General features: G+C 37.6%; 1 protein-coding gene across 3 annotated transcripts in view; it reads left to right on the top strand.

Moving 5' to 3' along the window:
- The window catches only part of SP3 (Sp3 transcription factor), a 35,726-nt gene extending 24,661 nt beyond the window's left edge, over positions 1-11,065 (top strand). For all 3 annotated transcript variants that reach the window (XM_059853143.1, XM_059853141.1, XM_059853142.1), the window contains 3 exons: positions 1,143-1,335; positions 6,926-7,122; positions 9,295-11,065. In XM_059853143.1, the coding sequence (XP_059709126.1) occupies positions 1,143-1,335; positions 6,926-7,122; positions 9,295-9,611 (707 nt within the window). In that variant the 3' untranslated portion in view covers positions 9,612-11,065. The remainder of the gene's footprint in view (positions 1-1,142; positions 1,336-6,925; positions 7,123-9,294) is intronic.
- The last annotated feature ends 4,243 nt before the right edge of the window (positions 11,066-15,308 follow it).

Genomic DNA, 15,308 nt, shown 5'->3' with positions numbered 1-15,308 from the left:
TTGCTGGAAAAGCAGTCTCTTGAATGTGTCCAGAAAGATAGACAGATGTTAGTTTGAGACTTAAACAAACAAACCAACCAAACCCTACATTGTTTGTTTGCTTATTAGTTTGTGCTAGTGGCTAATCATTTCCACAGAAAAAATGCAAAGTAAACTACTCTGCTGAACCAAAGAAGGGGCTGGGGTTCAGCATTCTAAAATGATACATACAAACTGTCTTTTTTTTGGAATCCAGGCTTGGAGTCCACTGGGAATGCAGAATAGTGTTTGAGGGGAAGATGTTCCTATTAAAATGTAAATTTGTTAAAACAGTTGTTGTTATGACGCTGTAATTAATTCTTGGATTAGATTGAATGAATGCTCTGTAGGGAGAGGGTACACATACTTGCAAATGTCCATCCTATAAGGAATAATTAGGAGGCCTTTTTGCATACAGAAAACTGCTAAGACCTATTTTGACTACTGGTATATCGAAACATTGACATGGCTCATCTGTTGCTTATCTCTGTCTAATGCTGAATAACATTCTTCCCTAAATGTTTTCTATGTATTGTGCAGAAGACATACATTTCAGGTGAAGAGGAGAAATGGTACAAAGGCATTATTTTTTGTTTTCCTTAGGTATCTCGGTCTTTCTCAGGTGAAAACCTTTTATTAGATTGATTTCTCTCATTACTTTATATATCTCTGTGCATACTAAAACCTTCTGAAGACTGGTGAGAAAGGCTGTTGCTACTACATGTGACACTGACTCAGAAATGCTGTAGAAACAAAAATGGCTACTCAGAATCATTTGAAGCATGTGTTTACATTTTCTTCAACCTCTGTCCAACCTCTTGTCCCTCAGTTTTTCCCAAGTTTCAAGCAAGCAATATTCTCCTGGTGACAGCATTCCTCACCAAGAACAGTTCAAACTTAAACTATAATGCTTTGTTGTAGCTTATCTTCAACTTTGAAATGTATAGTAAGATAAACTTGTAAATACTGGTCATAAGGGCACAGAAGCAATGTCAGAATGCACTTAAGGATGTTGACTTTTGACTGGCATAGTGCTCTGAAGAATAAAAAGACTTTATCATTATGGTTTCCTTTCTGTCTATTTAATGGGCTACTTACAGATCTGTGTTTGTTCTTTTTCCCAGATATTAGGATTAAAGAAGAGGATCCTGATCCAGAAGAGTGGCAGCTCAGTGGTGATTCTACACTGAATACTAATGATCTAACACATTTGAGAGTACAGGTCGTAGATGAGGAAGGGGACCAACCACATCAGGAAGGAAAAAGACTGCGACGAGTAGCATGTACATGTCCCAACTGCAAAGAAGGTGGTGGAAGGTATGTAAAGTTCAGCGTCCTATCACACATATAATGATGAAAAATGAATAATGAGCAAGAAAAAAATGAGCTTTTGTTCACAGCAGTTGTCTACAGTGAGAGTAAACTACAGGCTTATGCAAAGGAGTTTATGCAATAAAGGACTACCACTTCCATTTTGGGGTTTGCAGATGAAAAAGCAGATTATTCCATCCTTTCTGAGTTACTTCTTTGAGATTAGTTGAAAAAATGTGGAGTTAGAGGTCACCTAGTACAAGTGAGGGGGATAGAATATTGCCCTAAAAATATGAAAATGAAATATTTTGGAATATGCACATCCGTGATTGGCTTCCTATCATATGTGAAGAACTTGATTAAATCCTGTGTTGCTGCATTTCCTCAGTGATTGAGCAGTTTTCCACAGTTTAATTGCTTTGGAGTGTTACAAAAATACAGTTTTCCTAGTTTTTTTGTTCACTGGTTTCCTAGGAAAAATAAGGTTTGTATAATATAACAAGGTTTGTATAATATTTCTAGAAACCAAATTTTGAACTGTTTTCAGTCAAAATTAGTGAGCCTTGACTAACAAAGAGGTATTAAGTTCCAATTCATTAAACTTCAGTGTTGCATTGGAATCTATGCTTTATTATTGTGTATCTCATTAAAATATTACTATTTATTTTGTTCTGAAGATTTTATTCTACTTCCAAACACTTAATTTGAATGCCTTGATTATGGATACGAAAGGGGAAGGGTAATAAGCTGCCTTTTACAAATGAAAAATACTTAGTTGTGTTTGTGCTTGAGAGAATTGTGCTTCTTTCCAATACACTAAAATTTGTCCATATTGATAACAGTTTCTTCACTGAAATGGAGATCTTTATTTGGAAACTATAGTGTAAATCACTAAAATGTCTTTAAAGAACCTGTCAGTGTCCAGTGGCACTAAGAGTTCTAATAGCACTGGCTGAGTCATTTCTCTTGTCAAGTCTCTTGTCAGTTCTTGCTGCATATTCTAGATACCTGCCTTGCAAGCACAGGGAAGTAATATCTCAGGCAGGCATGCTGAGTAAGTATTAAGTGTGCTGAAGAGAAAAAGACTGATGCATTTACATCACCAGCAAAGGTGGATGTTAAAGGTGGATAATATCTGCAGGTTATGCAGCATCTTTGTCCATCAGATTCCTCTTGTTAAATTTCTATGTGTAGTTCACTGCAACATGGCACAGACATTTCTAAGTTCTTGGGGAACTCTGGCTCTCCTATGGAAATCTGCCCAAAGTATAGGAGAAAACTGAAAATGTGACTTGCACTGCGTGTGCTCTTAGGAAAGAGAGATTCCATGTGTTTAATCTTCCTTGTGCTCTTTTCCAAACTACAGTGGTTTAATTTATAAATCTTTACTGTAAAATCCTCTTCCTTCTGAGTGGAGTTGATATAAAATGAAATGTGAAAGTTTCAGGCTCTGAGAGAATCTTTTAGAGAGATGGTTTGGGAAGTCTGGAGAAGGGTGTAGCCTGACTGAAAACTCAGATATGCAATTTTTGGGAAAGAGTTGAGATAAGAGCTACGACAGAGTTAAGATAGATGAGAATCTGAAATTCCCCTTAAAGGAAGGCCTGGACACATCAAACATACAAAGTAACTAGGAAAAGTAGGACAAGAAGTCAGGATGTGAGAAGAATTAGAGCTGGAAGAAAAACAGGATAGTGAAGGAGACAATGGTGGGGAAACAGAAAAGAGTGAAAGTACTTGCAGTTGCTAGAGCAACTTTCCCACCAGGATGCAGAATTCCTTTAGAGTTTAGGAGAAAGGAATAAGCCCACTTGAAAGAATATTTGAGTGTTAATATTCCATAGCTGCTAGAGTTACCTGTTTATCCCTAGTGCTGGAATTCTGAATTTTGATTAGTCTTTCAAGTTTGCTGATGATTCGCGGAGTTTCAGATGGTAAAACATTTGCTTTTCTGAATTCTTCCAGATAGCATTCATAATTCTTAAAGTGATGTTTAAGTTGCAAAATTAAAATTGGGCAAAGGCTTAGTTAAGATATCCTGGGCAACTTTAACTTAATTCCTTGTGCATATACATTATCACTTCGTTTCTAATTACTTGAATGCATACATATGACATCAGTGCCATTTGATGGATGGGGTGGCTGATACACAGGGAATGAATCAGGGCTGTGTAATGATTGTCACCTGCTTCACTTGTTGCAGCAATTGGGAGATGTTTAGGGAACGAGACGCAGGACTGCAGCAACAGGGCTCTGAAATTTTGGAGCTATAGATCTATATCCCCCACCTTTTCCACTGCAGAAGTACTGAGTTCATTCCTGTGAAGAACTTGATTGAGCAGACTATGAATATCTAGAGTACTCTGAGAAAATAGCTTCTACTACATTAACCTTGACACCTCAAGCTGGTGGGTGTTTGACAATTTTGGCCTTAATCTTTTCTACCTCATAGCTGGAGGTACAAAGGGATTGTACTAGTTGAATTTCACCATACCAAAACATTAGGATGATAATGTTTGTGAGCTGCTTAGAGACCAAGTGTTGTCAGTACCTATGATGAGGAAAAAAAGCCCTGGAGGAATGAATAATTTTGTATTTAACATAGTACAGAAATAACATGTAACTGCTAAAACAAGAAAAGTACTTTAAATCAGTGTGAAAAAGCTGAATAATATTTCACTCAATTAATACTATTGCTCTTATGCTCTGAATGGAGAAAGAGAAGGAAAATGGCTTCACATGTGCAGACTTCATCATAAATTCATTTATCATATAGTGTTTGTTTTGGTATTTCTTGCTGCATTTTCTGTTTTCTGGATTCAGAGGCAAGTTGAGAAGTTCTTTCTGGTTTTTGTTGTTGGCTTTTGGAATTAAACTACATTGCAGTCCTCAGATTTGTACCAGTTTTGTGAAGTGGGAAGCCACTATTATTTTTGCCTTACTTGGTGGGAGGGAAAGTAGGAAAGGAAGAAGATGATGTGTTAGATTTGACACCTTTTAGCCCCAAGCTTATATAATAAATGGGGAACAAGCAAGTGGACAGAGAGACACATGCCTCAAAGGATGACTCTGTTTCCAAACAGAATATATTAGGCTTCTAATTAAGGTGTCTGAAGTTAAGTAGAAAGTTTAGTCTCCTCTCAGTTACACCTAGAGATGTCACCATCCTAACAATTACATCTGGAATTACATTGAGATGTAACTACTACTGTCTGATATATAGAGGAGCTGTGCTTCTGAGTACACTGCAGGTATGTAACTCTAAAAGCCACATTCTTCAAATAATTAATAAGTGTGTGTTTTAGCCTTGAAATACTTAATGTTATTGCTGGAAATACTCTGAATATAAAGTCCAGTTTCTCAGTGGATGAAGGTGTTTCCTGCTGAAACTCTGGCAGTCTGCCTGCCTATTGAGAAACGTCATATCCAATCTTCATAAAGCTAAAATGTACTATGGAAATACTCTAATATTAATAGTTTTTAGACTCCACTCAAGGAGTAGGCTGGAGTCATATACATCTATTCAGTGATGATGGCTATTGGCCAGTGCAGCAAGAAAGGCCTCTTAAGCATCATGTGTTAGGGCATAGTGCCAGACTGTCACAGCCACAAAGTGTCCAGATTGAATTTGACTTGTATCCTGTTAGAGCACACATGAAGCAAACATGCAGGTGCCCATATGAAGTTGTATCGAATAAGTACACTTAGTTGCTAATTCACAGTAGTCTTGTGAGTTTCATCCTGTGTATCCTTGACTTCCCCCTCACTTGCAACTTGGAAACATGCTAAGGAATTCTGTCAGCAGTTAGGTGAGGTGCTTAGAATTGTGTGTTCTATATCACCTATGCACAGTAATGACCATGAGTTGAGCCTTGGTTTCCTTCAGTCTAGACTAGAGGTGCAATGAAGCCAATTCAAATTATTGACATAGGAATATTAACATTATTCTGAGGGAATTTTGATGTGATTTCATCCAACTCGTGTACTATATCATGCCAAGTTACAAAATATTTGTACTAATTACTGTGGAAAGGAAGACACTGGAGTTTGTTTGGAGAAGAGGTGAGGATAAAGTCCTTAGATGATTCTCCTGCTGCAACAGGATCAAAAGCCTTCTGGATTCTGCTTTTGCTTCCATTGAATTAGTTCTGAAATAAATTGTATTTGTCATGACAAATAATTAGTAGGTACAGGTGATGTTTTTATCTTCTGAGACAAAATGACTAATGAAACATTATGAAGATTGCTCTATATTGAGAATTCGTAGAAACATTTCCAAGGACTTAATGGGATTTTATCTCCTTACTTTTCTGGACTGTCTGTAATGTTTTGGGTACATATATGATTAGGTTGGAATCCCCTTTAGACACTGCTAGGTTTTAGAGTGAGTTCATTTTTGTGCATGTTCAGAAATGCTTGTGGCAATTGCTAGCTCCTTGAAGCATGTACACTTTAACCTGAACCTTTGTTAGATGTAAACCAGAAGCTAAAGCACCCAGTTTAAAGAAAAAAATTGTCATGGAGAGGCAGCTGAAAATTGTATAATCAGTCATGGAGGATGGAGCACCCAAGACTGTGATTTCAGAATCCACTTAAGGTGTTCTAAGTTAATGTTTCTGATGAATAAGGTGGCATGATGCCTGGCTGCCTTTTCCGATTTCCGCCCTTGTACCAGCATTGACCATTCATATAGCTGTGTTGTCAGCCAGGCTTAGTCCCTCAAGTGCCCCTTTCAGCAGTAGCAAACACTTAAATAGGCTAAAATCAATCGTGATGCCCTGCACTGGCCAGACTGATCTCTTTCTCTGGGTCTATTGCTTGTGATTTGATTTAAAAAAAACCAAACTAGGCTGTTGTATCAGGTGCTTCCCCTGATCACCTGCCATTTCACTGAGACAGCATCTTAAAATAAGCATCAGGCTTAGTCTGGATTATATAATCTGTGAATTCTGTGTTCATTGTGATGGATTTCTTTTTTTTTAACTGAAAAACCAAGGAATTCATTTAAATGTCAGCAAGATCAGCTTCCACCTCTTTTAGTGAAAGCATTCAGGTTAGTCTGCTTGCCTTCAAATCCCAAACTGATTCTCAGGTTTCCCCAAGATGCCAAAAGTTCCATCTGTTCTCTACTCAATTGCCAAAATCTCCAGTGTCCATTTTGGCAGTTGCAGTACTTTGTGTTTTTCTTTGCCAGAACTATCTTTGATATGGTGAAAGCCTGAAAGTCTGAGAAATGTAAAATAGGGACACTTCAGCATCAAAGTGGTACAAACTGCTGTAATAACTGTATTTCCAACTTCATATACATGCATGCTTCTTAAATATTATGCTTCTATCTCATACGTTTCACACACAGCTGAATTTATCATTTTCTGGGGAGCTGGGATAGCATTATAGAATTTATTTCCAGCTCCTTTTGGAGTGTTCTGGAATCCAGTGGTATTGGAAACAAGAACAGGAAGTTTCTCAGGTTGGTTTGCAGATCTGTTGTGGTATATATAGCCCCATGTATGTATATGACCAGTATTTTGGAGGAATGTATTAGAATGAATAACTTCTCTCTCTCTCTTTTTTTTTTTTTTTCTTTTTTAAACAGAGGCTCCAACTTGGGAAAGAAGAAGCAACACATTTGTCACATACCAGGATGTGGCAAAGTATATGGGAAGACCTCACATTTGAGAGCTCATCTCCGCTGGCATTCTGGAGAGCGTCCATTTGTTTGTAACTGGATGTTCTGTGGCAAAAGGTTCACTCGCAGCGATGAGCTCCAGCGACACCGAAGAACGCACACAGGTTTCCAGTCTTTGATTCTGGTGTATTTAACTAAAGGAGTGCTACAGACTGAGCTTGGATAAATAACTTTTAAGAGGAGAACAGGTTTTTGAATTGGACTGATTTTAAGGCAGTGTGATTTTTCCAAAATCAGCTAAATCTTATTTATACACTTTGGAATCTTTGGTAGGTCTGAGGAGATAGATCACACACCTCTTGATTCAGAACTGACATTTAATCTAATGTTTAACATAGCTTAATCAGAATACTTTGATTCAGGCTCAGCAATGCATTTCATTTGTTTGAACCAGATTATAACTCTTTTTCTATCTTACAACTTCTATAAGAACAAAAGAGGACTAGGTGGCGTGGTGATTAGATATCATTCCTAGAATCAAATAAGAGCATGTGATGATGCATCATTCTATACCTTTTAGTTTCATGGTTAGAACACCTGTTGGGAACTTCAGGTTCACATTTCTCCTTCTGTCTAATACAAAGAAAAGAAATTAATATACATATTCCACCTTATCAAGGAGCAGTTAGTTTAAAATCTGTTGTCTGTTTTATCTGTTTTCTTACAAACCAAATTCATATTTGCATTCAGCAGAATGCTTACCTTTTAAAATCATAGTGTTGGAAAAACCTGTAGATAAATAATTTTTGTGTTTATCAGCATTTACGTTGCTTAGAAAAATGTCTTTGGATGTCTGTGAAAAATATTCCATGTTCTTCTTAATGGTGTGCTTTTGTGTAGACATTTTGGATGCTAAATCCAAGCTGAGACGTTACAGTTTGTCTGGATGAACAGGCTGACGGTTTTTAAAAAAAGGCGAGTTGAATGATCCAGTTCAGAGGGTGTGGCTCATAGCTCCTAGTGTACCTGCCTACCAGTAAAAAGTAGAGAACTGCAGGGATCTATCCTTTGACCTCTTACAAGATTTTTATCATTGACCTGGAGGAATTAACAGAATTTTTCTGTTAACCTTCTTAGGTTTGTGGATGACCCCAAGCTGGGGTGAGCAGTCAATGCACTTGATGGCAAGGCTATTCAGAGGGATGGAGGCTGAAGGAATAGGTTAACAGGAATCCTCGTAAATTCAGCAAGAATAGTCACAAAGTACTGCAGCTGGATGGAATTAACACTTAGGATAACATGGAGAGGTTGGAAACAGCCCTTCTGAAAAGTACCCAGGAGTCTTGATAGACAAGTGGAACATGGTCAGAGATCAGCAGCAGTGATGCCCAGAGCTGTATTAACAGAAGCAAGAACCCTGATCACAGGGATTATTCCCTTCTGATTAGACTACATCTAGAATATGGCATCTAGTTTTCAGCACCCAGTTTAAGAAAGACATGGATACAGGATTGAGTTCACTAATGAGTGACCAAGATGATCAGGAAGCTGGAACATTTGCCTTATGAGGAAAGACTGTAGGATTCAGATGCACAAAGAGAACAGTAATGGCAGGGGGAAGCTTAGTAATTCTTCAGCTCCCTGCGAAGGCCATCCTTAAGAAGGCAGTTACTTTCCCTGATGATGGTGTATTGGTTGAAGGATAATAGACAGCAGATGTATGTTGAAATAAGAAGGGTTCAGAACAGCTATAAATAAAAGCTTTTTAAATGTGGGAATGGCCAGACACTGGAAGAGGATGCCTATAGAGTTCCTGCAGTCTCCCTCCTTAAAGGTTCTCAAGAAAACTGGATAAATTCCTCAGCAGTCAGATCTGATCTCATAGGTGACTGCTTAGAAAGAAATCAGAACACAGACATTCAGAGGTGAGGTCCTTTCAAACCTGAATTACCCTATGATCTTGTGTGTCAGTCTTAAGTGTGATTCTGCTATAGGTCATAGAGTCTTCTCTGCCCATCATTTGGTAGGTTTTGTTCTCCTCCTAGAAGTTATTTATTGGTAATAATTGCAGTGAAATTTAGCAGCCTGAGGATATGAGATGGCTGTATTCTCTAGGATGCCTGAAAGATCTCCCCAAACTCGGTGACACACAGAAAATTAAATCAGTTCTTATATAAATTGTATGGGATTTGTATGGGTGTCAAGAAGTGTGACACACAGGTTTAGCGTGTTCGATTGCTTTCTTCCTCAGTATAATTCTTGTTAGAATTCTGACTCTAAAAAGCATTAAGTTTAATTTTTAGTGTTCTTGAATACTTTTTTTCTTTCTTTGACAGGTGAGAAGAAATTTGTCTGTCCGGAATGTTCAAAACGCTTTATGAGAAGTGACCATCTTGCCAAACACATTAAAACACATCAGAATAAAAAAGGTATTCACTCTAGCAGTACAGTGCTGGCATCAGTAGAAGCAACATCTGATGATACTTTGATTACTGCAGGAGGAACAACACTTATCCTTGCAAATATTCAACAAGGTTCTGTTTCAGGAATAGGAACTGTTAATACATCTGGCACCAGCAATCAGGATATTCTTACCAACACTGAAATACCTTTACAGCTTGTCACAGTTTCGGGAAACGAGACAATGGAGTAAATATTACACAAGATACCTATTAATTGTGGTTATTTTTATACAGTAGTGAGAAGAATATTGTTCCTAAGTTCTTAGATATCTTTTTATTGATGTGCAAAAATTTTTGGATTGACAGTAACTTGGTTATACATGACACTGAAATGCCTTACTTTGTATGATATTCCATAGTATATTAAAATGGTAAAATTGCATGGATTTTGTAGGTACTTTTGGAATCTAGAAGAGAAGAAATTTTACCAAGTTATATTAAAAAAAAAAAAAAAAAGAATTTAACGATGGAAATGGTAGTCTAACCAAATGCATCAATCCTGTGTGGTTTAGTGTAAAAAAAAATGAGAACATGTTGGTATTTATCTATTGTAAGATAAAAGAAGTTGATGGGTGAAAAGAAATCACATTATGATAAAAGAAATTTTGTAATTTTCTTGATGACTGGAATTTTTATTATGCATAACTGACAAATCAAGTTTCCAAGCAAATGTTACATAGTGTAGGCTTTACTTAGCTCATCAACTTGTCATTTTGAAGCTAATTATTTTAATTAGGTTAACTATGTACAATATTTTAAGCATTACTCTTGTAAGATTTTGCAAACTACATTTTAACATGGAACTCTAGGGATAGTCACCTTTTAAATCCTGTTGAAAAGCCATGTTTAAGATTTAATTTGCCAAAATGATGTCTTGTTAATATTCTTTCAATAACCAAGGTGGGCAATATAACCAATGTTTAAAAAGCTTAAAATGTTAAGAAAAATAAATATGTATAGGTTGAAGCATTTGGGTGGTAAGGCAGATGTTATAGTGAAGTATATCCCTTCTTTTGAACATTGGAGGACCAAAAATAAGGTGTATTGCGTCTCAGCAGTGATTTTTATCAAATCTTTTTCCAAAAAAAAACATCTGTATGCCAGGGCCTTAAAAGCCATCATGTAAATTACCAGTAAAATATAACATATGCAAATACAAAAGAAAAATCACTTCCATATTGACAGTACTCCCAAACATATGGATATAGTCATAGTGAACTAGGGGGGTTATGAGGTTTTTGTTTGTTTGTTGTTTAGTTTTTGGTTAGTCAATCTGCATTTAAATATCAGCCATCTTTCCTTTTTTGCTTCTTCCCTTAAAAATTGTATGTATCCAGTACATTTAACTGATAAACATATATGTTTTTTATTATGCTGAATTTTCTTTTTATTTTTTAATTACTGTTTATATTTTCAATTATAGAAAATGTACAAAATGACGTTATATAGCCAGTCTGTAAGTGCTATACCATTTTCAAAAAATGTACAACAATAATTACTGCAGTTCACCTATTTACAAACATTTGGAAATCTGTTCATTTGTTATTCTTAAAACCACCTCAAATTTAAAGGCTACCTTATTGTACGTTTAAAGTGTATTATAACAGTGTGGTAGTTAATAAAACACTATTTTTTTTTCTTTTGACTTGAGTTTACTGTGCTTCTTGTTAACTAACAAGGTGTGATTTCATAATGTGTCTTGATAGCCTGAGATGTTTTATTATTTTGCAGTAGATGGTGGGAAGCAGAAACATGTTTTCTTTCCCTATGGACACAGAGATGGTAATTTTCCACCTCCTCACTCACAAACCCCCATCTGTATGTGCATGCACACAAATGTGCTCTGTTGGTGTCATGGGGATGCTTTGCTCTCATGTCGAGCTGGGCATGAAGAATATGTAGGCCCCATCCTATAGGCTGTGTTTAAGTCCTCTGACACATGCACAGTACATGGAGTATTAATAAGGAGCTGTGACCAAGTGAGAACTGGGACTAAAGAGAGTAATGGTTGTATATAATGCTCTAATGAAAGTGAAAAGCTTTTATTTGTGAGGTCTAATGTTTTGGAGTATCAAATGACAGAGGACAGACCAGGATAATTTAGGATAAACCAGGCACAGTTCAGCCTAGAAAAATGAGAACTCAAAGTCACGTAGGAAAGATTTTCTGAATTTGCAGTTAGGTGGAAAAAAAATTAATGCAAATCTTTTAGAGATTCAAGAGCAACAGGAATTGACAGGTACAGAGAAAAGGGAGTTAATTCAGCATCAGTTTAATTGTCTGTTTAATAAAATGAAAGGATGAAATTGGCTGGGATGAGAGAAGCAGCTTGAGGGAAGACAGTTCTGCTTAGACTTGCAGTGTTCCATGGACGTTGTCAATATATTAACATGCTCTGAATCAGCTTCCTTTAGGCAGGTGGATGGGCTTGGTTTTGAAAAGCTGTTGTAGTGTACAGAGCATATTAGTATGTTTCTAATACTTGGGTTCTGTTTCTCATCTCTTAGCCATAAGTAGCTGTATTAATGCATTATTTTATGTGGGAGGGAAGAGGGCTATTTCCTTATTCAAACTGCTTTTCACAAGTTTTATGGAATGACACTTTCACTGATGTTCATCTGTGGATGAAGCTGTTTTGGTGTCAAGGGTTTTGATGTCTCATTGGTGAAGATGAGATTGCTTTATTTCTCAGAGCTCTTATGTTCACTATATCAAGTGGTTACTTGAATTAGTGTTTAGGTAGTACATTTTATAGAAAGATATGTTGTTGTTAAGCTTCAGAAGGTAGATGTTTTGGAAGACACTAACTCTGGAAGTCTCATGGAAAGCCTGCAGGTAAAGGGCCTAATGTTTCACAGCCATAGTGTTTGCATTGTGGGATAGTATTTTCTAAAAGCTCCCTGCTCACCTCCAGGGAGGGCAAAGATTCACAAGCCCAAGATCTTTGGTGTATCTAGGATTGTTTCTACCTCATGGCCTTTTTTCTGGTCCTCTAGGCATTCATTTGATACCAAGACCAAAAGGTACATTTTGCAGAATACTTTCCAGTTCTTCATGGGTTCCTGACAATGGTTACTTGATGTGCTTCTTACTTCTTACTGGTACAGTCTTACATTTTACATACTTATTTTCACATCAGGCTTCTCGCTTCTATGGTTTCTTGGTATGGTAGCCTTTAGATCCTTGGTTAGTTTTTATCTCTTACAGTTTTCTGTAATCACTAAATAAGAAGACCTTAAAACTGGGTCTGCAAGAGAGCATGAGTTTGAGAGCATCCTGTGTTACCAGTTTCAGTGGTTCAACTTTCAGTAAGAACAAGGCCTATACATATACTTGCTATAATCTCAGTATTACGTTCATTCCTGAATGAACCAATGGTTTGATCCTTGCAAGTTGCAAACTAACACTAATTCTTGCAGAAAACAAGAGCTTTTAATCATTCTAAATTACCAGGTCAAGGGGCAGTATGACTAAGGACAATATCATCATCACTGAAAGGCTTGTGAGGAGCCAGATTTCTGGTCTGATTATGAAGATTATCTTCTGGCAAGGTACTCTGCAGAGCACTTTTTGGGCTTGTCTGAAAAAGAAATATCAGGCCTTAGTTTTAGGCATTTTGAGCAGCTGGAATTGGGAAGATAAGCCTTGCCAATGGCTTCAGGAAAGCTCTGATATGTTCTCTCAAAGTTGTTCTGGGTGTTGGGGAATGAAGGAATGAAGCTAATAGTCAATAGTCACCTGTCAAGAGTGGTTCTTGGCTTCTTGAAGTGAAGAACTAATGAGCAGCTGGCTGTCTTTCCTCCAGATTTCCTTCACTACCATTAATATCAGGTTGTGTAGAGCATGTACTGTAAAAAAGGGCAGAAGATGACATGGCTGACTTAACTAGACAGGACTAGTAGCCATTTTCCACAACAGGAGTACTAGTGGTTGGCATCAGGTTGTTCTGTGCTCTAGTTTCTAAAAGATTGCATCAAAAGGAAGCATTTTTAACAAGCCATTTTACATATAATTCCTTCTTTCATCTTGGAACTAAGGAAAAAGAAAGCCATTTCTGACTCAAAACAGTGTGTATGTAATTCCAGAGCTCACTTTGGCATCTTGGCACTGTACAAGCCTCTATGTGGACAAGTTGGTACCCTTCTTAAGCCTCATTATTGCAGAGCTGGCAGAAAATGCTATGGAAATTAACTGCAGGGAAATACCCTTCCTTCCCCAGCTATGCCTACTCTTCTGTCAGAAAACTCAGTTACACAGATTTTGAGCTCAACATGAGATGGACAGCACCAGGAAAAGGTTCCAAAGCAAGATTTAGAACTATTTCTTGCTTGAACACTGCTTTTCTAATGGCCTCCAAAAGTTCAAGTCTTGACCATACTCCTGGCCTGCCTACAGACATAACAACATTTATTTCTGTATATACCTTGCAACATAGCTGCATTTTTCACAAAATTTGTTGAAGAACAATACCTTTACAAGGATTATAGGATGACAGATCACCATAGCAAATAATTTTCAACAGCAAAAATTAGTTGATAATCTCTTTCTCTGTAAAGGTCTTTCAGGTAAGAGTCTTGTGGCCCCTGACAAGAAAAGAACCATCAGAGAGATGGTTGAGTTGGGTACCAGGCATGGCCAAAATATCACTGAAATTTTACATTATCTAAAGGAGTCCCTGACTTTCACACATATTGGGTAACCCACCTACGCAAATTCTTAAGTTCTGTGTTTCTCTGGAACCTACTCCTCTATGCAAAGTATTCACGGAATTTTATTTATCATTTATGCACAAACACCACAAATGGCTACTTCATCACAGTTGCTTCCTAACTGGATGTTTTTCTTCCATCAGGACTTGTTTTGATTTGATAGACAAACACCAGAGAATGTAGCAGAAGAAAAGACATTGGATTTGCAGGGAAAATCAATGGGATTCTGTTAATGTAATTACCCTGTGGTGAAGACACCATGATGATGTTAGGTGGGACTGTTCTACATTTACTGCTTAAATTGATTTTTGATTTCTGTCCTCTGCCTAGGCCATTGCATCAATCATTATCAGTACCTCAAGAAAGTAGTAGAATACAGAAAAGATCTTACTGCTTCTGCTGTTGTGGTTTTGGAGACTTGAATTCTGTCAGCCATTCTTCACTCTAGAATAAGGAACTAGACTGATTCTAGTACTACAAATGGTTCTGCTGGAGGGTTTAGTAGTGAAAATGATGGCTCTGAAAGGATAGTAGCCATGCCTTAGCTTGGCTGCAACGTGCACTGGGACCTTCTGCTTTCCTGAGCTCCTGCTATTTCTGATTGTACTCTTTGCCTACTTCTGAGGTGTTGAGCACAAGCTAATCTGGCACAGCTGTATCCCTTAATATGTAAACATTGGCTCCCTGTTGGGACCTCAGCTATAGCCTTGCATAAAGAAACATGTAATGTTCAAGTGTGGTTGAAACAGACACAAGGCTGCATGGCAGCACTCTGCCACACTTTTCAAGAGCTGCTTGGGGGAGCAGCATAAGAAGACCTGAACTATGTGACTTGGTGAAAAACAGCTTCTACCAGACACCGAACAATCCCGTAAGAAGGGAGTGCTCTTGTGGGCTGGTAGGAACTTATGAACGTGAGGACCAACTGAGGATGGTGGGAAAAAGGTAGGAACAGATGAATTGGATAAGTGACTTGGAGCAGGGTTGCAGAATGCTGTGGAGACACACAATTGTAAGAGTTAATATAGTTTATGGATCCTAATCCCTGATGTTCCAGTGAAACCTTCTGGAGTATGGCTTTCAGACAAGTGTGGCTGCAGCCATTTGGGGGGGTTGTTGATGAGTCAGACCAGATGCAATAAAGCAAGGAAAGGGGACTCAAAAATATCAGTTGAGAGC

This window comes from Haemorhous mexicanus, chromosome 8 (assembly GCF_027477595.1).
Source record: "Haemorhous mexicanus isolate bHaeMex1 chromosome 8, bHaeMex1.pri, whole genome shotgun sequence".
NCBI classification, from domain to species: domain Eukaryota; kingdom Metazoa; phylum Chordata; class Aves; order Passeriformes; family Fringillidae; genus Haemorhous; species Haemorhous mexicanus.
The sequence above is the reverse complement of the archived record's forward strand: the minus strand, read 5'-3'. Positions and strand labels throughout refer to the sequence as shown.